Here is a 27,698-nt window from a genome sequence, read left to right as displayed (position 1 = left end):
CTGAGACAGGTCTAAATAATGAATCTACGTGTGCAATGTGGCTTTGGCAGCACAGCTTCCGTTTATATGAGAAATGGTGCTTGTAAAACTCAAGTAACAAAGTAGGGTGACGATGATTCTTCCTTGTACTGGTCCAGAATTAACTTCTAACACGCCCTGCCTCCTCAGATTCTGCTCAAAGAGTTTGATACCCGGAAACCCCAGTACGAACACCTGTCTGAAGCAGGTCAGGGAATCCTGCAGAGGCCTGGCGAACACCCTCCTATTCATGAAAGGGTGAAGCAGCAGCTGACGGCAGTGGCACAGAAATGGGATGGTTTAACAGGACAGCTGAGCGACCGCTGTCGTCGAATTGAACAAGTCCTCGTCAAAAGCACAGAGTACCAGAACCGTCTGAAAAGCCTTTCCGAGAAACTTAGCACACTGGAAAATAAACTCAGCCAGAACCTGGCTATAAGTGCAGACCCCGATTCTGTGAAGCAGCAACTGGAAACAGCTCAGGAAATAAAAGGCGAAATAGACCAAGAAATGTTACACCTAAACGCTGCTCGGCTTGTGTGCGAGGAATTGTCTGTGTTGGTGGCAGAAGATTACTTGAGAGCTGAACTTGTTAGGCAATTAGAAGGTGTCTTAAAGCCTTTTAAGGAGATGGCACAAAAAGCAGGTAAGTGGCAAAGCAGTTTAAAAAAAAATAAAATAAAATCCTAAATAGTGGGAAAACGTAGCGTTTCTTGAAATGAAAATTAGCTTTACACTAAATTCAGGATTGCAATTATTCTCCCAGATAGATAGAACACGTTTGAAATAAAAGAGATATTGCCTGGGGCCTGAGTTGTATGGATGGGTGGTGATAGGTCTGTTTTTCTAGATTTGACCAGTATCTTGGATCTCTCTGTATTTTATACTGAACGAGATACCATTGATAGAAGATTTATACACACGAACAGATGATTTCAACACCATTGAAATACCACTCTCCTTGTTCCTTCACCTAAGAAACAGTGAAGAAATCTCAACGCATCTATTTCTCCTGTGTAGCTATATTTAAAGCATAATGGAATGTCACACAGATTCACTGGGAGCTTTAGAATATGGAGGAATTATATCATGGGAAGCAGTACTAAATTTCAGATTTAAACAGGGTGCATTTTAACAGAGCATAAAACTCTTTTAACACATTGGCAGTGAGGTTTGCATTTTCTCTGGCAGGGCTTTGAAGAAAGCTTATGTAATTACCATTTTGTAGTAAAATGTATTGCATGTTTATTATAGACTAAAGGAGACAGTTAATTGCATAAGTAATACATGTTATTTCTATTACGCTATAGTTGGAAGCATCTCTGAAACCAATGATAATACTAATCTGGGACATGATTTTTTTTTCTCACACTCACAGGAATATCTCAATATAGGATTGTTTTGCTACTTCTGACTTTATTTTACATCTTAAAATAATCTTATATTATTCATACATTTTGACTAGCTAAATCCAATTGTTCTATAGCTATGGCGTACATTTATTAGAAATAACAATTCTTTTTGACTGAAATAAAACCCATCATATTCTAACTTTGACGTGGTTTCCAGTATTTTAAAATAGTATTTTTTTTAAAAAATCTTTTTCAGGCAGTCTCATTGAACAACTTCAGTTGACATATGCAAGTTCTCATCAATTCCAACAGATGTCTAAAGACTTTCAAGCATGGCTGGACACAAAGAAGCAAACACAAAATCAGTGTCCTCCCATTTCCACCAAGCTAGAAAGCTTGCGGTCGTTAATTGAGGATCAGAAAGAATTTAAGGCAGCACTGTCTGACCAAATTGGTTCATATGAAAAAATAATTTCAGAAGGCGAAAATCTGCTTCAAAAGACACAAGGGACCGAAAAAACAGAATTGCACTCCCAGCTCAACATGCTCAAAGCTAACTGGGATGAGCTGCATAAGCAAGTGAATGAAAGGCAAGATAAGTTGAATGATTGTTTGGAAAAGGCTCTCCGATACAAAGAACACGTAGAGGTCCTGCAACCTTGGATAACCAAGTGCCAAAATAACTTATCAGATCTTAAAATAGGTATCGATCCTGTTGAGATAGAGAATTCCATTGCTCAGGTAAAGATTTGGCAGAAGGATTTGGATAAACACCAAGGGATTGTTGAGCTCTTAAATAATGCAGCAGAAAGTTTCCTTAGTGCCTGTCAAACTGATAAGGATGTTGTTGAAGAGGAAAAGAAACTATTGATGCAGAAGATGGATATGGTCACAGAAGAGTTACATATTAAAAGGGATACTCTTGAAAAGATGTCTCGGAGATTAAAAGAGTTTCAAGAATCATCTCAGGACATTAAGGAGCAGTTGAAGAATACTAGGGAACAGTTAGACATACACAATGCTCTTAAACCTCAGACGTATAGTAATAAACACTTAACTATTATGCAGACTCAGCAGAAAGCCCTTCAGACATTAAAGCCACAAGTAGATGTGACAAAAAAACTTGCCCAAGATCTGGTAGTGGATGCTTCTGATTCAGCAAATGTCTCTGACCTCTTGTTGCAATCAGAATCATTAGAAGAAGAATTCAACGCGGTCAGCCAGCAGGTTGAGGATGAATGTTCCTTCCTGGAGGCTAAGCTCCAGGGAATTGGCCATTTCCAAAATGCCATTCGAGAGATGTTTTCTCAATTTGCAGAGTGTGATGATGAGCTGGATAGCATGGCTCCTGTGGCCAGGGATCTTGTGACTCTGCAGTCCCAACAAAAGGACATCAAAGTTTTCCTTAAAAAATTGCAGGAATTGATAAGCAACAATGAAAACGCAAACAAGACATGTAAAGTGATGTTAGCAAGTGACGCAGAGGCATCTCCTGATCTCGCAGGTATAAAAAGGGACTTAGAGGCTCTGAATAAGCAGTGCAACAAATTACTGGACAGAGCAAAAGCCAGGGAAGAGCAGATCGAAGGGACTATTAATCGCGTTGAAGAATTTTACAGCAAACTAAAGGGATTTGCCAAACTGCTTGAGGAAGCTGAAGAACACGAAGAATCCCAAGGCCCTGTTGGAATGGAAACAGAGGTTATTAATCAACAACTGAAAGTATTTCAGGTAAGATAATTCTCCCTATAGCTTTGGAACAGAGTTGTCAAAATACTATACGCTGCAAATTTGTTACCACGGTTAACTCATTATCTGTCCTCCAACATATTTATTTATTTATTTATTTTATTTTATTGCATTTATATACCGCCCTTTCCCTGAGGACTCAGGGCGGTTTACAGGGAGTTAAAAATCAATGATTGATGAGTTCAGGCCTTGGTGTGCATTAAAGATTTTGGGGTATCTACAGTTTTAGCCTTGTTTTTTTTTTTAAAAAAATCATTTTACACATGTGCAAGCTTTTGCATGTTTTAAAACGTTTTGAAATGTTAGGTTTTCTGCACAATATACTTGCACTGTTGTTTCCCACTCTTTGATGCAGCTCTCACTGGTTTTTATATGCTGCAGAGTTGTTTCACAGTGCTGGTGGAGGTGCCTTCTGATAGTGTTGTTGGATGATAGCACTGCCAGTATAATCCTGAGTGAATTATAACAACATTGTGACTGTGTATGGATGTAAATAAAATGGAATCAGATTTAGTCTTTGCGTCGATCTACATCTCTTACGTAGTCTTGCTCTTTTTTGGGGAATAAGCCTATACAGTGTTGTGTGAAGGCCAAATATGGTTCTCACAAACCCCCCCCCCCAAAAAAGAAGCTGCTTTAAAGGTTGCAGTAGACCTTGAGAATCTTTAAGAAATGATATATTATTTTCGCTTTTTGTTGTTGTTATTTTGTCCTGCTTAGATACTTTCTCTCAAGAACAGCTGAATGGATAATGGGTAGTATTGACAGTCTCAAAGCATCCTTCTTTCCATATCCAGGTGAAAGAAGAAGCAGATGCAACCCTGATTAGTGCTTTAATATTAAACGATTCCAAAAGGAATACAATAAGGAGAACAAGAGGGGGAGCCTATAATTTGTGTTCTTGTCAATACTGGCACAGACACGTAAATTTTCATGCTTAAGATATATTTCATTGTGTACTGCACATAATGAAATAAGAGTCTTCCTTCACGGTAATGGTCCAGTCAAGCAAAGTCCTAGGTGAAGCCAAGCCAAACATTTGTTCCAAGGGGTTGTCCAAGAGTCACAACCTGGGTTCATGCCAAGGATTATGTACTTAGGAAGACCTGTCTAAGTTAGGTTCCCAAGATCAGGAAAAGGGCCGATCGGTCAGGAAAACAAAAGAATGTGGAGGTGAGGCGAGGCAAAGGCACTAGGCCAAGAGCTTGTGTAGTTCTGCTGAAAAACAGCTCTGGTTTCTATCTTTTAACCCAGGCTGTCTTCCAAAAAACCCGTCTGGCAGAATTAATTTTAGTCTCTAGTGAGTCCAAGGATTCCTACTGTGAAAGAAAAAGAAATTTCCCTGCATTGGACTTCAAGGCATAAACTTGAATTTCATAAGCAGGACATTAGAATTACCCAGGATAATACTGTAGGCTGGAAGAGTCCTTAGGCCAGGGGTCTTCAAACGTGGCCCTTTTATGACTTGTGGACTTCAACTCCCAGAATTCCTCAGCCAGGCATGCCTTAAGCCCCTGCCTTAAGCCATAGAGAAAAGAAACCAAGCAAAAACGTTTCTTTTGCCTGCTATATTAACTCAGAGGAGACTGATATAACATGCTTAACATGGGGCTATCCTTAAAGGGGTACTGGAAGCTTAAGCTGCTTTAAAGTGATGCCACCATATTCTTACCTAAGGCTTAAATTCAAATGTATTTATTACAGCCCCGAGGCCAAATACAAATAAGATAAGAAGTTTTAAAATGAAGTGAATATGAATGTACATAGAAATGAAATAAGTGAAGTTTTATGTATGTATGTGTGTGTGAAAGAGAGAGAGAGAGAACAATAAGTATAATAGGGTCTAAAATAATTAAGAACATAGTTACTAAAATAAATCCACTATTATAAGAATTTCCAATCCTTAGTATGGCATATCATACAAATGGTAGCACAGAATTGGGTTGACTTGAGAGATTATTGTTGAATCCTTGCTGGAGAATAATTGTTATCTAAGGCTGCACAGTTAGACTATTTCATTCCAATATGGTTGTGCTTATTTTGGGGTTGAGTTCAAGATGCTTCTTACTTTTAAAGCTCAGTTGGGCTTGAAGTTGCTTGATAATTCTAATTCTGCAAGATCGAATCTGGGTCGGTCACTGGGACCAGAGGTTTACTCTTCTGAGTTTACGGACTCATGATGCAGCCCATCTTCAGGGAACTTCTCCCTACTGGAATACATGCTTTGGGCTAATTTGAATTCTCATGAGTTATGCCTGTTGACTGAATCCAAAAGATATTCTTCCCTTCTGTTTCTTTTACTACAGTTCTTCCAAATTAAACCCAATATATTATTATCATATCAACTTTAACATGGTTGCCCACTTTACGACACACCAGTGGAAAAACATTTAAAATGAGGATTTTTTATGACATTTTTTTAAAAAAAGGATTAATTTGCTTACAAATGTTGTTGTTATCCAAAGTAACTGTACTTTTTAATCTCCCCATCTAGATGGGATCCTCCATTCATATAAATGGAAGTTATCATCCATGCCATAACCGTTTAATGTATACTTTCCAGGTATTAGAAAAGAATGCGGCAGGTATAATAAACTTACGTTCGGGTACCCACAAATGCATTCTGGATCTTTTAAAAAATCCAAATCTTTCAGAGCCAAACCACGGTTGGCTTATTTGGATTCTTGAAGTAAAGCCAGCATCCCCACATTCAGCCACAAGTAGTAAAAAAGTACTTGTGCATTACAGGTAATCCTCGACTTAACGAGCAGAATTGGAACACAAAATTTTGGTTGCTAAGCAAGAGAGTTGTTAAGCGAATTGTGCCCTATTTTATGACTTTTTCCTGCCATAGTTGTTAAGTGAATCACTGCAGTTGTTAATAACCAAGTTGTTAAGTGAATCTGGCTTCCCTGTTGACCTTGCTTGTCAGAAAGTGTGATCACGTGACCCAGGAAGGGACCCTGCAACAGTCATAAATACATGCCAGTTGCCAAGCATCTGAATTTTGATCCCATGATCACAGCAATGGGGCAACGGTTGCGAGTGGAAAACACACATGTCACTTTTTTCAGTGCCGTTGTAACTTTAAACAGTCGATAAGCAAATGATTGTAAGTTGAACAACTATCTGTTTGGCAGTACAGCCAGAAGAAGAAAGTTGCTTTCCCAGTATTTTAGTCGGGTTAATCCTAGTATGGATTTTTCCTGACAAAGATCCAGGGATTCTCCTTAGAGTTTGCATGTCATTATAAATACCCATGGCCATTCCCTTCTCACTGGCTATTGCAGTATAAGTAATTAACTTTAAAAGAAAAGTCAGATGCTGTGATCCTGGACTTGATCCTCTATAGCAGGGGTGTCAAACTCAATTTCATTGAGGGCTGCATCAGCTTTGCAGTTGCCCTCAGGGGGCCGGGTGGGTATGGCCTACTGGGTGGGCGTGGCTAGAGTGCGTATGGCCTACTGGGTGGGCGTGGCTAGAGTGTGTATGGCCTACTGGGTGGGCGTGGCCAGCTCTACAGGGTTTGCATCAAGGGTGCCTATGGGGGCCTGGGCAGGAGTGGGACAGATCTGAGGGTCTCTGGCAGAAGGAGGGCCAGGGCCAAGGCAGTGGGGGCCGTTCCCTCACTGTTTCCAGGATGCCTTCGTGGGCCGCATGAAACCACTTCGCGGGCCGTATCCGGCCCCCGGGCCTTGTGTTTGACATGTCTGCTCTATAGGGATAGGAATTCTGTTCCCTTTGAATCATTTTAAGAAGCTACATTTTAGGGCTATTCAAAGTATCACTTCATTTTGCACTGAGTGCATATAAGAAGGTTAAAGAAGTGGAAGTGCACTGTGTTAGAATATGTAGATACAGGTAGTCCTCGATTTACGACCACACAACTGAGCCCAAAATTTCTGTTGCTAAGCGAGACATTTGTTAAGTGAATTTTGCTCCATTTTACAACCTTTCTTGCCACAGTTGTTAAGTGAACCATTGCAGTTGTTAAGTTTGTCACACGGTGGTTAAGTGAATTCGGCTTTCCCATTGAGTTTACTTGTCAAAAGGTCGCACAAGGGGATCACATGACCCCGGGACACTGCAACCGTTATATTTATCAGTTACCAAGCATTTGAATTTTTGATCATGTGACCATGGTGATGCTTCAACAGTTGTAAGTGTAAAAGTGGTCATAAGTCACTTTTTTCAGTGCCGTTGTAACTTTGAACAGTTGCTAAACAAGCTGTTGCAAATTGAGGATTATCTGTACTTGATCCTTGTGTCTTTAGGATTCTGATTAGCATATGGAGTTCTACATTGGCAGAGATCCCATTGCTTGGGTTTAATTTTGAGGAATATTCTCAGTTTGTTAGATGGAGAAACACATGGGAATGTCATAGTCTTGATCAGATGGAGCTTCCAAAAATGCAGGTTTGGAAGCTTATTTCACAGTTCGGTAGACAAATACCTGAATTAGGGGATAGTAAGGAGTACGTAAGGTGGAAAAAATAGTCTTTCACAATTGTACCTACGTATTTTGGGGGGAATATTTCTATTCAGAAATGTATTATTTTCCTGAAATTAAACGGTTATTCTGCCCGGTGCTGTCACTCTTGTTTTGTTTTACGTTTTAATTCAAGTCAGGAATAATGGTTTACATTCTTGGATTTGTTTGATTTTCACAGGCTAGTCTGAGAACCAGGAAATGAAAATAAGTGCAAAACTATCAATTCCATTTCCAATGGCCTGAGCTGAGTTATAACAAAGGGCACATTGTTAGTTTTTCAGAGGAAGTTGTTATGTAGAATTTTTAATCTTGTGTGCTTGTAGATTACAAATATCGAGTGAAGGAAACATTACTTTGCGTCCTTTTACCTCCAGGACATCTGCTGATGTCAGCAGTAACTGTTTATGAATAAGACCAGCCTGTTAATTTAAACTGATTTTTAGTGTTGGAGACAGTTCCTAGTAGCCAGGGCCATCTTGTAGAAGTGTCAGGTTACCCCGCCTGACATTTTGAACTAATTATCATGGTTTCCTACTCTGTTCTAACCCATTACCCTCTCCCTTTTCCGTCAGGGTTACAGAGGATGGATCTGATGTGCTGAGTGCTGATAGGAAACTTGCTCCTCTGTGTATCTCCCCCCCCCTCCAAAGGGCAAAGAGACAAGACAAACAGTAAAAGTGAGACATGGCTAAGCTAAGCCATGTGAGGCAGGAAACGTAAAAGGGGGTGGTGGTGGTGGAAGCTGGAGAGGTCAGACTCCTACTAATGCTCTGTTAGCATAATGCTCAGGGAGTGAATGGGTTTAGCAGCAGATGTTGCCTGAAGAACAGAAAGGCTGTTTCTTTAAGCTCACTCTAGGGAGGGCGATGCCTGTCAGATCAGAAGAAACCTGGGAGCGATAGAAAGCTTCCCAGCCACGCCGGGCGGGCAGCAGCGTGGCTGTACGTTTATGGCCGGGAATCTCCTTTTTATGCCTTCTTTGCTACAGCTAACACTGATCCAAACGTCCTCGACCGCACGCTCGTCTCTCCAGCTCCAGTGAAATCAGAAGTCTTGCTAGATTTCAAGGGAATGTGAATCTGCTCTGCTTTTGTGGAAGGAGAAACACCGCGGCTTCCAGCTGAGCTGCTGCCTTACAAGAGAGGATAGATAGCCAGTTTTAAGCCTAAGGCTACCCGAGGGATCGGAGAGAAGTTTTCTTCTATAGTTTGAAGCTTTTTGATCTCTTTTTTTTTGTTTGTTTGTTTGTTCGGCTGCTCAGAAGAAACGGCACCTTCCACATGGAACTTCTGAACGCTTCGCACGGGCATTTCCAGGACAGAAGAAAGAAACGGCTTTTCGAGTGGAGATTATTTGTAAAGTCAAAGTAAAAAATTGTTCTTCCTCTTCCCTCTGAATGTACCCGAATGACTTTTTTTCTTGAATTATTTTTTTTCCTCAAAAACTTTTCAAGTGCCTTGGTCGTAACATTTTTGGCAGCTTGTCTGGATTGTTTTATTTTTCCTTCAAGGTCCTCTTCAGCATGGCTTATTGATTAAGGAGATGGGTTTTTCCAAGCCTTTTGAAGGGATTACAGTTAGTTTGCCACCTCTTGAAGATAACATGCGACCTGTTGTAAAGATGATTTGATTTGAAGACTCAGTCTGGGGATTTAACTCACACATTTTAACTTGAGGAATGAAATGGAGCGATCCAAGGGAAGGTCTGACCCTTTGAGCCACTTAGATTTTGTTGGGGGATGTTTTGTTTTTTTTGATGTATATACTTGAGGTGGTATTTTAAAGTGTTCAAAGATAGTTGTTTTTTTCCCTGTTCCCCTTTTTCTTAAGCTCAGGCACTTTATATTTTAGGAAGGGAGCATTTAAATCACAACCAGGTAAACGTCTGCTTTTCTTTTATAGATGCACTGATTATAACCTTATCCACCTCATAAGTTATGTTCTTGGTGTAGTATGTACTTAAAATGTTCTGCTGAAGGCAAGTTTACCGTAGAGGCATTCTGATCTCTTTTTAATCTGGGTATTCCACGACATCGCTAGTAAGACATAAGAGCACTGGGGCAAAGTCCTGTAAATAACTGCAGAAATGGGAAAGCCCCTGAGCAGGCCGGACTGTTTACGCCAAAATCCTCCTTGCGTAGGAAAAGGTGATGAAGAGGAGGATATAAATATTGAGGACTGCTATGTGCCTCAGAGGTCAATCTACGACACAGTTCGGCTGAATGAACAGATCGACTCAGGTTCCAAAGGAAGCCTTTCCTCCAGGCATTTCTCTGACCGGACCTTGCCATATAGTCATAGAACACTGGACCTCAGTACCTTCTGCTCCAACGGTGGTCTCTCTTCCTCCAGTGTGTTTGAACTCAGAGGACGGGAAACGAATAAGCTAGATGAAAAAATGATTTTTGATGCCCTGAAGCTGAACGGTGACATCATCCGACCAGCTGGCATGCCCAAAGCAAAGTATCACACAGAAAAGAAAGAACACAGGAGATCCTGGAGGATGCTCCTCCTGCCAAATTTCGCAGACTCTGCTAATAAAAGTGAATCCTCAGTTGCTGGGACTTTTGAAATGGCAGGCTTGGCTGCGAGAAGCCAGGATGAGTACGGCACAAATTCCCTGACTTCAGAAGAGGACGATTCAGGTCTGTGCAGTCCTCAAACCGAAAGGGAAGACAAGCAAGTTGGGCTGCCAGAACAACAACCTCTGATTAGAAGCCTGCCTTCCATAGAGGACATTCAGTCGATAGGCAGATTTGGCACATTTCCCTCTCCTGTGTCTAGCAGTGAACATAACACCTCAAGAAATTCCCTTCTCAATGGACCCAACCAAGTGAAGTTGCAGGATACTTCACACACGAAGCATAGAGGAGGGAAATCTCTGTTGAACCTGGAAGGTCACCCCGAAGGAGGAGATGGCCCTTTTCACCCAGGGACGACTTCTTCACAAAAGGATATCTTAGCCCATGCAGAATGGCTCCAGGAGAGTGATCGAGAGTATGACGTCACTGTAGACATTGTAGACAGAAAGGCCTTGAAGAACAGCTCTAAAATTAACGAACCACTAGAAAACCACGACAGGATGATTGAAAGGGATATTTCACCTCAGGATAGGATTATTTATTATGAGGATGCAGCTATACCTGCCGATGAAATGGATTTAGTAAAACATGCCCATGTTCACCAAACAGAATACACCATGATTCCTACGGATCCAAATGAAATTCAAATTTCTGCTCAGGCTTTAGAACTTGAGAATATCTCATGTCACCAAGCAAATCCGGTGAGAACTGAAGTCTGCTTCAGGGTTGCAGACATACCTATAGAAGAAACCTTGGATACAATTTATAATGGGCTGAGGTCTAATAAGGTAATTAAAACGTAAACACATTTCGTCGTATTGCTGTTGACTTTTCCGTTATTTGGGTTTTGTTTCAGCGATTGCCTCCTGAGCGTTTATGCACATGTTTGGTTAATCTTTCCATGAAGGTGCCTAACATCATTTGGTCAACATATGTCAGAAGGCAGAAATTGGCAGACGAACATTTTGTTAAATTGATTAAGGATAATTTGTGACAGGGTCCATTAGGTCCAGCTGTTTCGGCTTGGCTATTTATTGTCCAGATGGGGCCCACCTCCCTTCAGATGAAATGCTTTCATGAAGTGTTGATGTTCAGCTTCTGCTCTGGCCTTCCTTTTATTTCTGATAGTAGAAACTGCTTTTCAGGCACTCAGTGCCATTCAAGGCATATAGGCTTTTCCCCCCAGCTGCTAATCCTCTATACATTTCCCTAGCAATAACTTGATTGAACCCAGTGAGAATGGCTTTGAGTGGGGCAAGCATAGGGTTGAACTATACATTATAAATGGCAATGCTCGAATTGTTGTGGTTTTCAAACCATGCAGATTAAAGACAAGTTACATGTATTTAAATGGTTTCTTTGCATCTTCATGCCAAGACATGCTTCTGAAATAGCAGGGATTTTACAAGGGTCATGATTATTGGACCAAGTTGTAGAAAGAAGAAAAGTATTCTCTTACAAAGAGAAGGTATTTTGTAAGTTTCACATTTTTAAATCTTGTTGTTTCATCCAGTTTGGTGATACCTTATTTCATGTCAAAGTTTGTTGATAAGCTTTCCCAGTGAAGTTATCTTCTTGTATTCACGTTTTAATTATATATTGCTAAACCATTCTGGGAAAATACTTGGCTTGGAACGTTGTGGAATTACCTTTAAGAAATATGGATTTTTGAAACGGAAATAGAGATCTGTATCCAATGAATTATGAAACTAGTTCCACAGAGTTAAAATATAGCTGTAGTTGTATTTTCCTTTAGTAGGATGTTCTTATCTTTGGGATTTTAACAGGAACTTCAAGTATAATTTAATGTAAGAACTTGTGGAAAGAACAAGTCATATGACAAAGTTGTCCCCAAATTACTAGATGAATGTCACTCTTTGCCTCTCAGTTATCACTGATAGGTGTTTATTGCTCTAAAGGGAATGTTTTAGTAGATAGTCCTTGACTTAATGACCACAGTTGGGACCAGATATCCCACTGTTAAGCAAGGCAGTTAGTAAAGTGAGATGCCATGGTTGTGAATCAAACAATCATATAGAGTCTCTCATTTTCTTTCCTTGTTGGAAGCTGGCTGGGAAGATCACAAATGGTGATCACATGACTGAAATACTGTAACCATCCAAAATACATGGTGATTGCCAACCACTCAAATTTTGATCATTTGACCATAGGGATGCTATGGCAGTCGTAAGTGCAAGGACTGGTCATAATTCACTATTTTCAGTGCTGTTGTAACTTCAAAAAAAATCACTAAATGAATGGCTGCAAGTGAACGACTAGCTGTAATATATTGTACTTTGTTCAACAAGGCAAGAGCTTAATGCACTACGTATGGGTTAGGACGCTGAGCCTGTCGATCAGAAGGTCGGCAGTTTGGCGGGTCGAATCCCGAGTGCCGCGTAACAGAGTGAGCGCCTGTTACTCGTCCCAGCTTCTGCCAACCTAGCAGTTCGAAAGCATGTAAAAATGCAAGTAGAAAAATAGGGACCACTACGGTGGGAAGGTAACAGCGCTCCGTGCGCCTTTGGTGTCTAGTCATGCTGGCCACATGACCACAGAGACGTCCTCGGACAAGCGCTGGCTCTTCGGCTTTGAAAAGGAGATGAGCACCGGCCCCTAGAGTTGGAAACGACTAGCACGCATGTGCGGGGGAACCTTTACCTTTTTTATGGGTATTAAAGGTTTCTTTGCAAAATGTTATGTGAAGTTGCCAGTGATGATGTGTCTTGCTTATTCTGAAAACCTTATTTTTTTCACATTCTTGAAACGAATGAAAGATTGGATGCATCAGGAATAGTGTTAATGTTTGTAATGTGCTTTGCATTCCACAAATATGTATAGTATTCTTGGTGGCTACTAGGCATTTTTTCTTTATCCCATGAAAAGATTGTTAAAACGTGTAAAGAAAGGCGTCTACATGTTTGGGATTAATCCCATATTTAGTTTTAGTTTCTCTCTTTGTCCAATCTGTAACTATTTCCTGGAGGAATTTGACATTCTTCTATTTTTTTTAGTATACTTCCTTTGCATGCGAGCGGTAGCTTCTGTTATGAAAATTTGCAGGATTTTTTGTAGGTTGAATTCTTGTTTTTAATATAATACTTTTCTAATAAATTAGAACATGCATTATCCAGTTGATCCACATTTGATACTTTCCGGTTTTCAGACTTTCATTAATTCAGCAGTCTCCAACCTCCCCAGCTTGGGGGGACCGGCAGAGGGGGCGGCAGCAGCAGGAGGCGGGGAGAGGGGAGGGCTTCCCGCGCGCACATGCCACTTTCACAAATGCAGCTTCGTGCACATGCGTGCAGTCACCCACCATTTCCCCGGCCCAGTTCCAAACTGGTGGGCCAGGACTAGGGGACCCCTCTTCTAATTGGTATGATGGTAGATTATACCAATTATAATGGCTGCAGGTCTTTGATGGCAACTTTCAAGCATATGTTGCTTTCAGATTCTCATCTTTTAAGATAATAAAACTTCTCAGGTAATTCTTTGTAATTGGGAGCGTAAGTATGACAATAGAGTCTATTATGTAAATGTAAGCTAATCCCCTACATGGTTACTAACAATACTGAGTAATGGAAGTTACACTTTTGGTGTCCAGTAGCATTCTTTGTATTAATTGTACCAATGTCAAATGTACCACTTTTCCTTAGTGCCCAAACTTGCCTGACAGGCTAAAGGTTGCATATTATTTGTCCTATTTAATTTTGCCATCTCAATAACTGGGAATGCTTGCTGTTGATTGCCTTTTTATATTTTCTCAAATGGCCCCTCAGTCTAATGGATTATTATATTTACCTCCTTTTATTATGGCGATGTTATGGTTGAACCAAAGGGGAATCTCATGGAAATGCAGCAGCGCTATTTACTGTTGGTTTTACTGTCACTTTTTGTAACTATTCCTGCTGCTTTTAAAAGGATAATGCTGCTGTTCATTGCTTTTGCGCCAGCGTTAAGACCAAATCCAGTTCCATTGCTGTAGTTACCTTGATTATTATTATTATTTTTTGGCCGTAAGATGACACTATTATAACACTGGAACTGTGAATCCAGTCACCCGTTAACCACTTGAACTAATGACAAGCTCCCTCAATTAAAACTAAGAACACACTGAACTGCTTTTAAACTAGGGCTGTGCAAGAGTACTGCATCTGATGCTGATTCTGTTCCAGTGTAAGGATTTCAAACTATTACCACTGTTAGGTATAGGTAGGGAAAAGTGTGTTGCCTAGTGGCATGTGTTTCCAAAAAGAATGGGCGTGAGCTTACGTATTCATGTAAACAAAGCAGTTAGATAGGACTTTGGGAAAAACATCTTCAGATTACTTTCCCCTGGCAATTCTCTTCAGCCTGGCGTGAATTGCCATATAGAATACAGATTTTTTGGGGTCTCTGTGTTAGGAGAGTTAAACATCAGGATTGTTGATGCTTTACAAATGAGAGGGAAAAGGTACTTCAGACCTCAGGTGGAATGCGAGATATTAAAACAGCCATAGTTTTTTTACAGGGTTCCTTATGAGTCTGAAAAAAGATACATCAGTTTAAGAAATCCAAAGGTAATGAGACTTTTAAAGTGCTGGCACTTATTATTTTAGTCTTGCACAGAAGCTGTTTGGCTAGTGGAGAGAGAGAGATATCATTCACACTGAAGGTTTGAAGCTCTTCTTCCGAGTCAGTTTTGAAGCTTGCACAACTCTTGTTAAACCCAAACCATTATAGTCATACTTTCACTTTTAACATGGTGTTTGTTGCCACTTTTGTAATAACTGTTTGTCAATCCTTAGTGTCTCGTCTTATCTAATCATCTAAATTTGCCCTGAACTGTTTTTAGGCTATTAAGTGACATTTGACATATACCGGTACATTTTACACGTTATTTTCAACACAGTGCATGCTGTGTGTTTTGACTTCCGATATCTGCTCCGGTTGCTGCTTTTGTTCAATGTGCTCCAGGCTCTTTTGTCCAAGTAGTTTTGTCTTTTACTTTCCGTTCGTTTTATTTTTTTTCCAATTGATAGGCATTTGAGAAAGAAGAGATTGAACCACTGCAACTTAAGCAGCAGGAGGTAAATTGGTTGGGTCAAGGCCTTATTCAGAGTGCTGCTAAAAATGCAAATACCGATAACCTTGAGCGTGATATTGAAGACGTTAATACAAGGTGGAAAACTCTCAATAAAAAGGTACTAAGCTATATTTTTCACTGCAGATACTTGTTGCTTTTACTGGGTTATTGCTTCTGATAACTCACCACAAAGTTGCTAAATAGTAGGCATGCTGCATAATAACATGTAGTCTCCCAAGTCTGAAGCATCACCTATGCTTCAGCACCCATGTAGAGTTCCTGAACGCACAGATGAATATTTCTCACATGAACACAAAATATTATTTTTAAAATTATAACTATCTATTACATACAGTTTTGGAAATAATTTGGAAAATATATTTGGATTGAACAAAGGTGGTAATATAGTACCTGTCTACATTGCTTAAGCTGAGGAGTCAATGGCTGCTCTCATAGCTGTACTGTGATTATGGGAAAATATATTTCTCCTTTAGAAGAGTTGCAGAACAAGAATTGCTGTGTTAATGCTCTGCATCTAACAAAGTATAACAAAAGTCAAACCTCCTAGACCAGTCACATTATATATTATTTTTTTCAAAGAAATTATTACTATACTTAGGAATGTTCAATGGCCATGCATCAAATGAGAAAGGAAATAATAATAATAATAATAATAATAATAATAATAATAATAATAAGAAGAAGAAGAAGAAGAAGAAGAAGAAGAAGAAGAAGAAGAAGAAGAAGAAGAAGAAGAAGAAGAAGAAGTTGGAAGGGACCTTGGAGGTCATCTAGTCCAACCCCCTGCTCAGGCAGGAAACCCTATACCATTTCAGGCAAATGGCTGTCCAGTCTCTTCTTAAAAACCTCCAGTGTTGGAGCATTCACAGCTTCTGGAGGCAGGTTGTTCCACTGGTTAATTGTTCTAACTGTCAGGAAGTTTCTCATTAGTTCTAGGTTGCTTCTCTCCTTGACTAGTTTCCATCTGTTGCTTCTTGTCCTGCCTTCAGGTGCTTTGGAGAATAGCTTGACTCCCTCTTCTTTGTGGCAGCCCCTCAGATATTGGAACACTGATATCATGTCACCCCTCACCTTTCTCTTCGTTAAACTACACATACCCAATTCCAGCAACCGTTCCCTATATGTTTTAGCCTCCAATCCCCCAATCATCTTTGTTGCTCTTCTCAGTACTCTTTCTATTATTATAATAAATATAAAATATTTATCATATAATAAATATAATAACATGATAAACTTACATTCAGAGAATACCAGAAGTCAGGACCCATCGACAATTTAATAGATTCAATCTTCAAATAAATTGTTTATGTGGGCCTGGTTTTGGTATTCTCTGTATGTAGGTTTAACATGTTACTTATATTATTATACGATGAATATTTTATAATATAAATTTAGAACATATTATAAATCTCTATACATTTATTACAGCCATAACTTTAATGTTTATTAAAACTTTTAATCATCGCATCCCTCCAAAGCATCTTTTTTTGGAATTGAATATGAAGACTTACATAGTGTTAGACCTGTCATGTCTGCTGACAACACATAAAGTCAGATAGTATCATTTCAGTAATCTTGGAAAATATAAGAAAGTCTATCCTAAACAGACCATTATTTTATTAATGTGAATAATAGCTAGTGAGTACAATGCCATTTTCTGTTCCATACTGATTGAAGACAGCTGAGGAGACACTTTGTTTGCCATTCAAGCGTTGATCCAAAATTGAAGAGAGAAAGAGAAGAAACTGTGAAGATGATCTTTTCCATTCCATTCTAGATGTAGAATTAGGTCTTATGCCTTGATGGCTGACTAAATATTGCAGCTCACATATTGTGGCAATACTTTTAAATAATTATCTAAGTACAGGTAGTCCTCAACTTGTGACCACAGTGAGCCCCAAATTTCTGTTGCTAAGCACGCCACTTGTTAAGTGAGTTTTGCCCCATTTTGTTACTTTTCTTGCCACAGTTAAGTGACTTACCGCAGCTGTCATGTTAGTGACACGGTTGTTAATGGGCTTTCCCATTGACCTTGCTTGTCACAAGGTTGCAAAAGAATCACATGCCCCCCTCCTCCCCCCGGGACCCTGCCGCTGTCATAAATACATGTCAGTTTCCAAGCATCTGAATTTTGATCACGTGACCATAGGGATGGTGCCATGGCCGTAATTATAAAAAAAATGGTCATAAGTCCCTTTTTTCAATGCCATTGTAACTTTGAACGGCCACTAAATAAATGGTCGTAAGTCGAGGACAACCTGTACTCGAATATCATCACGTCCATGAACATTGCAATGCTTAATTTTTATTCTCCTAATTTCCTTCACTTTCTCAATGGGGTTGGGAAGTCAGAGGTTGCACTGTGGGCAGAGGATAGTGTCTTCAGGGTTGGGGCTTGTTTTATATTTTTCAGGTTGCACAAAGAGCAGCACAGTTGCAAGAAGCATTGTTGCACTGTGGGAGATTTCAAGATGCTGTTGAATCGATTCTTAGCTGGTTAATTGATACAGAAGATCTTGTGGCTAATCAGAAGCCCCCGTCAGCTGAATTTAAAGTTGTGAAGGCCCAAATACAGGAACAAAAAGTAAGTGAAAGTTGTTTATTTGTCTTTAGTTTTTTATTTTTTTTCTCTTTCATTGGAGATGGAGGTGGAAATAATTAGAAGGAAATAACACTATCCTTTCATGATCTACTATGTCCACTTTGAGATGGGACAGGGAGACAGGCAGAGAAGAATTTGAATGGGAAGTGATATTAGCCTTTTTTTACTCCATAGTTCGATATCCTTAATTTTTTTTTTTAAAGGGGGAATTTGCTTCACTTCTGGAAGGGGAGGAAACATAGGCAGGGAGGACAGAATCCAGAGTCTATAGGAATTTATCCATCATCACCTGCATTTTAGGATGTTCCATGCTTGCTTATTCAAAAAGAGGCTTCAGAAAGGGTCTTCCCAGAGGATCTTCAGAAGTGAACACCAAATCATTATTTTAGAGTAACAGAACAAGTGTTTGAGATAAAAGCAACTGATTCAATTAACTCCCATTTAGATATTTTTTTTAGCCTCACACTCATTCTGTAATTTGAGCCTTGCTCCAGGCATATCACATAAAGGATTTTTTATAAAATTATTTTTATGAAAAATCGAAGGAGCATACTACCTAATTTATTTTTGTATGTTTACATACCATTCTATCCCGGAATATGAGAGAATAAAAATGGAATTTCCAAATAGTCCCTATCAAGGCACTGACAAGACCCAGGCTATCTTAGTTCCACTAATGTTACTTCATTACTCTGGAGTGGCCTATATGGATTTTGGCATCCTTTATGCACTTGGATATAAATAGAAAGGGAATGGTCTACATAATAAAATAAACATTGTTCAACCCACAACTTTATTTTCAGAATCGGCCCATCAAGAAGAAAATGATGAGTATGTTAGGGTCAGGATTAGCAACTGGCAATTTTTGAGCAAATGTTAGTGCTGGATGACAGTCAGCTTCCTGAATCAGCTGTATGTACAGTAAAACAAAGATGACCTGCTTTTATAGCAACAAAATTTGTAATTTTATTTTTTAAAAATAGGAGTAGCACCTTTACTTTTTTGTTTCATCTTCTTATAGTTTAATAATGGAATAGTAAAACATCCACTTGAGAGAAAAAATAAATACGTAGAAAGGTATTTATGTTGGATTTGCCTACCACAGAGAACTATAGGCTTACCCATATTTAAGTAGTATGCAGTATGCAAAGTGCAAAACATAATCTTCAAAATATAAAGATACTTTATTTCCCCCCCCCCAAGTCCTACTACTCTATCTTATCATGGCAGGGCATGATAGTATTCATGAGAGGGATGTGCAAAGAATGCCAGGAATATACGCCAATCGTATATACTGTTAACAGGGTCACCTCTGAGTCATGAAGATCATCCTAGGTGCCCAGCTAAAGCAAGCAGGCGCATACACTGGGCAACAGCAATGTATAAAAATAATGGGGATGGCAGATCACTTTAGTGAAGGAGGCATCATTTCATACTGCATGAGATAATGTAGTGGTAAACTGCTCCAGTATTTTACCAAGAAAATCATTGAATAGACAAGATAAAGTGATTGATGATATAGTTCCAGGTAATTGGCTTCTTGGGTTGGATGGTACTTAATATGCTGCTGAGGAAAAGCTGAGGATCTGTGGTACAATCACCAGCTAAGGAGAGGAGGGAGTAAAGAGGTGTGACTTCATGGGAGGAAACATGACAGACCCGATTAGTGAAACTGCGTCCCAAGGAACGGCAGCAAGTCTGGCAAGAATAATGTCAGGTGCAAGTAACCAGAACAACTTTGTGAATGGGCCAAAGCAGTTCCTTTATTGTTGGTCACATATATTGCAAGAATCTTGCCAGTCTGGCTGCATTCCCTTGGAAACCTGTACATAAGACTTCACTAGTCTGGTCTGACATTTCCTCCCATGTAGTGACTCCAAGTTGGCACATCTCTTTACTCTGCCCTCTCCTTTAGCTTGTGATTCCAATACATGATCTTTAAGAATGCTAATGGCATTTATGAGAACTTCTGAGGGGGGGTGGTGGTATGGCAAATTGAAGAGAGCTTTGTGAAAGCGGAGCCAACCACCGCAGCAAAGACCAAGAAATGAGCGAGTAGACTGTTTCCTTGGAATGTCTCTAAATAAGAATGAGAGATTGCCCACATGTGCTCCTCACAGAAAGCAACCACATGTGTGGTTGCTTCTTGTGAAGAGACAGGAAGAAAGTGGTTGTCCACGGGCTTGAGCATTGAGAAGTACCGGTAAGTCATGGGATCAGTCATCTTGTTCGCAACCACAGCAGAGCCTTTTAAAGGAGATTGAGTTCACAGAGCCTTTTAAAGGAGATTGAGTTCACTTTCACTTTGGGGAAATTACCTATTAACCATCTCAAAGCTATTAGAGACCTTTGCAACAACAAGGTTGAAAACTCTTCATTCAGTTAATTTATCTTCCCACTCTGAACAAGAGAAAAAATAACTACAGGCTTAAAAATGTAAAGAATGGGAAATAACAGCAAAAAGCTAAATAAGATTTTGATCTAAGAAGATTATAAGTGGATTAAGGGTCAAGATAAATTTGACATATTTAGTTTTATTATGTTTTTGGAATGAGATGTAAAAAATAACTTTTCACGGGAAACAGATTTATTTTGGCTATTCTGCTATTCTGACAGTGGCAGGTCTTGGCAAAAGATAAGCGATGATTTTGGAAACTTGATTACTAGAGAGGAAGCCTGATGTGGTCCTCGACTTATGACCACAATTGAGCCCAAAATTTCCATTGCTAAGCAAGATAGTTGTTAAGTGAATTTTGCCCCATTTTACAGCTTTTCTTGCCACAGTTGTTAGGTGAGACACTGCAGTTGTTAAGTTAGTAACATGATTGTTAAGTGAATCTGGATTCCCCATTGACTTTGCTTGTCAGAAGTTCGCAAAAGGGGATCAGGTGACCCCGGGGCACTGCAACAGTCATAAATACAAGCCAGTTGCCAAGCCGTCAAATTTTGATCACGTGACTATGGGGCTGTTGCAACAGTCATAAGTGTTGAAAGACAGTCACCATAAGTCACTTTTTTCAGTGTCATAGTAACTTTGAACTGTCACTAAATGAATGGTTGAAAGTCGAGGACTACCTGTACTAGGACTTACAAAATAACACAAAATGTTAGAACATTGCAAATATTACAGGAGATCTTTAAAGAATGGAGGCAGAATCTAGTACCTACAATAGCAACACTGTCAGTAATGATGCCTGTTTTATGAGTAGATCATGTCTAAAAGATATTGAAGGGGAATGGCAGATGTAAAAAAAATAATAATTATCTGACAAGATTTTAAAAAGTACATAAAATGGAACTACGAATGATAGGCCAGGAGAATGATTTGGAAAAAAGACACTTTATTTGATATGCAAAAGAAACTGGCTGAAATTTTAAAAATTAAGAGGAAAATACAAGTGATTAAACCAAGAGAATGACCTGGAAATCTACAAAAGAAGCTTGTTAAAATCCTTGAAGAAATATGCACAAAGGGATGAGCAAAAATTGAAGAGAAATGAAATCCTATGACAATATTTGATTGAAATAAATATTAAAACTGTTAGTAAAAAGAAGGAACATAAACTTGGTTTATTTGATCAAGGCTGAAATAAGGTACATAATAAAGTTACATAAAGGCAACCCTTTATGGACTTTTTGCTGATACCAGAATTGAAAAGTTTTGATGCTTTATGTATTTGCTCAAAGATAATTGATAGGATATTGGATGAAGCAATTTTTTTTAACCTTATGGAGGAGGGATCCCCAACCCCCAGAACATGACCAGTTGGGAACTGGGCCACGCAAGCAGCAGGCAAGCGCGCAAAGCTCCATTGGCACAGGGAGCAGGTACGCACACAAAACCATTCCCTCTCTCCACCTCTGCCACTGCCAGCCTGTGGAATTGTAAAGGTTGGGGACCTTATAGAGCAGAGGTCCCCAACCTTTTGGGCACCAGGGACCAGTTCCATGGAGAAAGGATTTCCATGGACCTGAGAGTGTGTGGTTTTGTGTGCTGCCTACTTCCCACACATGGGGCTTTACTTGTTTGTGCGGCTCAGTTCCTGGCATGCTGCGGCCTGGTGCAGGTCCACGGACCGGGCGATGGGGACCCCTGTTATAGAGGGTGAAGAGTTATTAAATTTGTTTATAATAGTTGTGATGAAGGTTGAAAGTGATGTCATATTTTTTCTTTTTCCTTATACTGTCTTTTCTTTTTATCTTTTCCTGCACTTCTAAGTCTTTTCATTTGCTTCTCTTTCTCTAAGTTTAGTTTGCATTATTTTTACTATTAGAATTAAAATTCTTAATAAAAACAATATTCGAAGAGATTGTGAATAGTTTTTACAAAGTTTATATTGGACTAAGTCTAGATTGAAATCTTTGGAACATCAAGTTGCTGATGTTGCCACACAGAAAAAGAAAATCTGAACTTGCAAAAACAGAATTACAGGGGGAATGTGGAATGTAAAATACATGAACATAGGAAAGCTCAACACAGAAAGATGAAGTAATTCGTATAATTCTGTAGAAGTCAATCTGTGTGGTTGCTAAGCTTAACTGCATGTTACCATTTAATACTTTATTTACAGTATCGGGATTTCTCATATAAGAAGTTTATACACAAGGCATAAATAACAAAAAGCCTCAATGTAGGCTAATATAACCTTAAAAACCTAATAAGCTGAATGAATGTATATAAAACCCTAAAGTATTTTACTGCATTTTCACAAAATCCTTTCCTAAAACTATAATATTAAGGGCATTCCAAGAGTAAATTTTTTCTTACAGTGATTATAGTAATTACGGTATGTAATCCTGAGAAAAATAAATATAGCTCAAGGCTTGGCTATACACTTAATTTCCAATTAAGAAGTTTAATTTACCTGGATTGTCTCCCAAGCTAACTTTCGGTATATACTCAGGAGAATTTTAAATAAAGCTTTCCTCTGCACAGCTGCATCTTGGCTGCTGGCTTTTCCAGACAGCCTGGAAAGATGATTCATTAAACACCATGCGGTGTCTTTTCTCAGAGGGTTGCCGTCAATTATTTAACTAAGTACTTCTGTTTTCTGATTAAAACAATTACAGGGCATGCTTTCCATTATGTGGTACATGCTACAACATGCTCTTGAGCTGCCCATATTTTTGTCTTGGAGAACAGAATAAGCATGGATTTAATTGGTGAACTTGTGTGTCTCATTTACTCGGCTTTTGACAAATATGACTTTTGTAGGCCAGTCTGCAGCTAGGAAGAAAAATGTATTAATGCCCCCTGAAAAGTTACAACTTGGTATAACATATATACACAGTGGTCTATGAAAGTTAATCAGATGTCTAAAATTATTCCACTGAGTTACAAAACTGTATGATGGAAATGTTAAAAGTTGAAGTCAAAGAGACACATAGTGTAGAAAGTACAGGCTCTTAGTACTGTGAAGAAGGCTTTCTGTACTTCCCTTGAACACCATGGTTTATAATTCACAACCACTCCTCAACCATGTAGAACAACAAAACCATACTACTGGTTTCCTGAGTACACTTAACAATAGATTATAATAAATTAGTGTATCTTTAAGATACCATAACATTTGTTGTTGTGTGTAATACAACTATTGTCTTCTAAAAAGGATGGATATGGGCCCTTAGCTGTAATCATATTATAAATAATTATTCCAGAGGTTGATGTAGGGAAGTTTGTTGCTAGCAGTTGCTCATATGGGAGTACTAATTGTACTTAATCGAAAATATAAAGCCATTGCTACAGAATTAACAGCAAGTGAATTGATAGAAAGTAAAGACAGATTTTGCGAAAACCTTCATCTATAGGCAGCATTCAGAATAGCGACTACTTCATATATATCCAGGAACAAAGAATGGTGGGCACAAATAATATTATGCAGAGACCTGTCAGAAGAGAATAATTTTTAAGTAAGAGCAAGTTTTATATTCTTGTGTGCCTAGTACAGGGGTAGGCAACCTTGGCTCTTTTATGACTCGTGGACTTCAACTCCCAGAATTCCTGAGCCAGCATAGCTCAGCATGGAAACCTTTCCCTTTTCCCTAAGCATAGCTGGCTCAGGAATTCTGGGAGTTGAAGTCCACGAGTCATAAAAGAGCCAAAGTTGCCTACCCCTGGCCTAGTAAGAGGGTTCATCAGTATCTTTTGAAAATACAATGGACTGCTGTCGTACAGAGAGCCACGGAGATGGTTTTGAAGCAAATATTCAGAAATCATTATGTAAACAAAGAGGATGGAAGCCTTCCTTAAGTCTTGGGAAGGGGGATAGTATTAAGAAGAGGCTGAGGCTGACTGTCTTCCCTGACTCACTAGGGTATAAGAAGGTGGGGATGAAAGCACAAGGAGACATGGGACACTTAGTTATTACAGCCTATCTCAACAAAGCTGATTCTAGCCTTCCCTGCGGAGTTGGTTTCCCGATCTGGTCTATCTCGAAGAGCTGCTACAATGGAATGTCCTACTCTGAAAGCACTCTATTTCATAAAAGCAAGGAAGGCATGCTTATTTGTAGCCAACCTGAGCTGTCAGTATAATGTGAAACAGAATTTAAAATAAAAATGAAAAATAATAACTCTACAGCTGACAATAGGATTTATTTAGTCCATCAGTGCTAAGTGAACGAATAGCCTATTTATGCAATGGGAAGCATAAATGCTGGTCTGTCCGTTGCCTGCCATTTCAGAAGACAGCTTGCTTAAATCTCTCCCACTTGCCGGTAAGCCAGACCTTGGATAATCAGCCTCTTCATCTTGTCACAAAGCCATCATTTCCTGGCAGTTTAATTTTTGATTATTTTGTTTCCAGCTTCTCCAGAGATTGTTAGATGACCGCAAGCCTACTGTTGAATTGATCAAGCGTGAAGGGGAAAAAATGGCAGAGTCAGCGGAGCCGGCAGATAAAGAAAAGATCTTGAAACAGCTGAGTCTCCTGGACAGCAGATGGGCTGCATTGCTTGATAAAGCAGAACTGAGGTACTTGAAACATTTTCATTCACTTCCTGGTAGAACAGGAAGCTCTTCTAGCTACAGCAAAGAAAACTGTAATTTGAAGCTGCTGTGTGAGGATTTTTGTTCTAAGATGAGCTGGATTTTGAGGCTGGATGAGAAAATGCATTAGCACTGTTAAGACTAGAACTGTAGGTGAAATACAGTAAATGTGATTTATCTATTTCCTCAGTTAATAAATAGGTGGATAGGTAAGGCAGACACTGGGGATTACAAAATGGGCATAAGGACAAGGTCTACTGCATGGAGGAGCTGACAAATTAAGCATTGTTTTAATAAAGGATTGAAACCTTTTGCACCTGTGAGATTTAATTTAAAATATTTCTAGCCTGGAGTAAAGTGGTCCAGCAGATCTAGCTAATCAGTGTGTCAGAATAGAGCTGGAAAGGGACCTTGGAGGTCTTCTAGTCCAACCCCCTGCTCAAGCAGGAGACCCTGTACCATTTCAGACAGGTGGCTGTCCAGTCTTTTCTTAAAAACCTCCAGTGATGAAGCATCTAAAACTTCTGAAGGCAAGCTGTTTCACTGGTTAATTGTTCTCACTGTTAGGAGGTTTCTCCTCAATTCCAGGCTGCTTCTCTCCTTGATTACTTTCCATCCATTGTTTCTTGTCCTGCCTTCTGGTGCTATGGAGAATAAGTTGACCCCATCTTCTTTGTGGCAGCCCCTGAAATACTGGAATAGTGCTATCATGTCACCTCTAGTCTTTCTTTTTTCTAGACTAGGTAAAGGTAAAGGTTCCCCCGCACAATGCGTGCTAGTCGTTTCCGACTCTAGGGGCCGGTGCTCATCTCCGTTTCAAAGCCGAAGAGCCAGCGCTTGTCCAAAGATGTCTCTGTGGTCATGTGGCCGGCATGACTAGACACCAAAGGCGCACGGAACGCTGTTACCTTCCCACTGTAGTGGTCCCTATTTTTCTACTTGCATTTTTACGTGCTTTCGAACTGCTAGGTTGGCAGAAGCTGGGACGAGTAACAGGCGCTCACTCTGTTACGCGGCGCTCGGGATTCGACCCGCCAAACTGCCGACCTTCTGATCGACAAGCTCAGCATCCTAACCCACTGAGCCACCGCGTCCCTTTTCTAGACTAGCCATGCCCAATTCTTGCAACCGTTCTTCATCTGTTTTTCTCTTCAGGCCTTTAATCATCTTAGTTGGTCTTCTTTTCCCACAGTCTCTCAACATCTTTTCCTGTAATGTGGTGATAAAAACTGGATGCAGTACTCCAGATGTGGTCTTACTAAGGATTTATAAAGTGGTACTAATACTTCATGTGGTTTTGAAATACGATTAACACAAAGCACAAAATACTATGAAGTTTTGTTCTGATGATGGGGCTAGTGTTTATTTAGACTATCTTTTGTTACTAAGTCACAAAGTTTTATTTTGGGGGGGGGAAATTGAAGCTTTACTGAAGTTTGGAATCTTTTACCTATATTTGATCCCCCAATGTTTTATTTTTTTTAATTCTCTCGGCATTTTGTAGGCATCGCCAGTTGGAAGGGATTTCAACTGTAGCTCAGCAGTTCCATGAAACCTTAGAACCATTGGTTGAATGGCTAGCAGCTACTGAAAAGAAGCTTTCCAATTCAGAACCCATTGGCACCCAGGCTTCCAAACTGCAACAACAGATTTCTCAACATAAAGTAAGACCTTAAAGGGGCAGCCTCTTGGAGTTATTTTTTTTATAACTTCCTCATTCAGAAGAATTGGAAATTCTTTCTCTACCTCCTTTCCTGAGGTGTTTTTTCTTTAAAAAAATACATTTCTATTATCACTCAAATTGCTTTATTCACTTTGCTTTTTTATTTAGTTGCGCCCATCTTTGTTTACATGATTTTGTTAAACTTTCTTTTCAATTTTTTTTCCTTTCCGCTGCTTTGAAAATTCCATTTAGACCTTAGAGGAAGACATCACCGTTCACAATAAAAACCTACAGCAAGCAATTAATGTTGGTCAAAATTTAAAAACATTGTGCTCCAGGGAAGATAAAGAGATGGTTCAAGAGAAATTAGACACTTCAGAAGGCCGATACATTGAGGTTCAAGAAAAAAGCAAAAGTAGGGCTGAGCTCCTGAAACAAGCCTATTGCAATGCTCAGATTTTTGGAGAAGATGAGGTTGAATTGATGAACTGGTTGAATGAGGTCCATGAGAAACTGAGCAAATTGAGAGTCCAAGACTACAGTACTGATTTACTAGAGAAACAGCACGCTGAAATGCTGGTATTTGCCATTATTTTCTGTTCTTTTTTTTAAATTTACCATCATTAATCATATTATTAACAATTTCCTTTTTATTTTATTAATTTTCTCATAACTAAATCTTGCATAATGTTTATTTCTTTTCGTTACCTCATGAACTTTTTTTCTTTTCATTTCCCATGAAGAAAGAAACGAATGCATTATTCTTTCTAAAATGGAAGAACTTTTAAGCGATGACTTCTTTGATGTGTTTATGTGCTGTTGCCTTTTCTCTCTCATTCTCCATATTCTTAAATCATTAAATTTCCTAGGTTCTTCAGGAAGAGATTAAGGTCAGAAAAGATAATGTTGATCAAGCTATTCAGAATGGTTTACTGCTTCTTAAACAAACTACAGGTGAGAATGATTTATATCAGTGGCAAGTTAAACAACATCTTTTTACTTAGTTTTTTTATACTATAAAAATAACATTTTCCAGAATAAATGTGCCAAAAGTTTATAGTTAATATACCATTTTTTTTAAAAAATGGCTTCGATTCATATTGATAGCTGGTTATAACAATATGGTTGAGAGCATAAATTATGAGTTGGCAATCGTTTTCATTTG

General features: G+C 39.2%; 1 protein-coding gene across 1 annotated transcript in view; it reads left to right on the top strand.

The window, feature by feature from the left end:
• DST (dystonin) overlaps positions 1 to 27,698 on the top strand; it is a gene marked incomplete at its 5' end in the record, with an annotated part of 334,605 nt that overhangs the window by 231,299 nt on the left and 75,608 nt on the right. The window contains 8 exons of the mRNA XM_083349122.1: positions 169 to 668; positions 1,631 to 3,101; positions 15,217 to 15,378; positions 17,695 to 17,865; positions 24,689 to 24,855; positions 26,375 to 26,534; positions 26,786 to 27,112; positions 27,403 to 27,487. Of these exons, the coding sequence (XP_083205248.1) occupies positions 169 to 668; positions 1,631 to 3,101; positions 15,217 to 15,378; positions 17,695 to 17,865; positions 24,689 to 24,855; positions 26,375 to 26,534; positions 26,786 to 27,112; positions 27,403 to 27,487 (3,043 nt within the window). The remainder of the gene's footprint in view (positions 1 to 168; positions 669 to 1,630; positions 3,102 to 15,216; positions 15,379 to 17,694; positions 17,866 to 24,688; positions 24,856 to 26,374; positions 26,535 to 26,785; positions 27,113 to 27,402; positions 27,488 to 27,698) is intronic.

Source organism: Vipera ursinii (assembly GCF_947247035.1).
Source record: "Vipera ursinii genome assembly, chromosome: 1".
Taxonomy (NCBI): Eukaryota; Metazoa; Chordata; class Lepidosauria; order Squamata; family Viperidae; genus Vipera; species Vipera ursinii.
The sequence above is the reverse complement of the archived record's forward strand: the minus strand, read 5'-3'. Positions and strand labels throughout refer to the sequence as shown.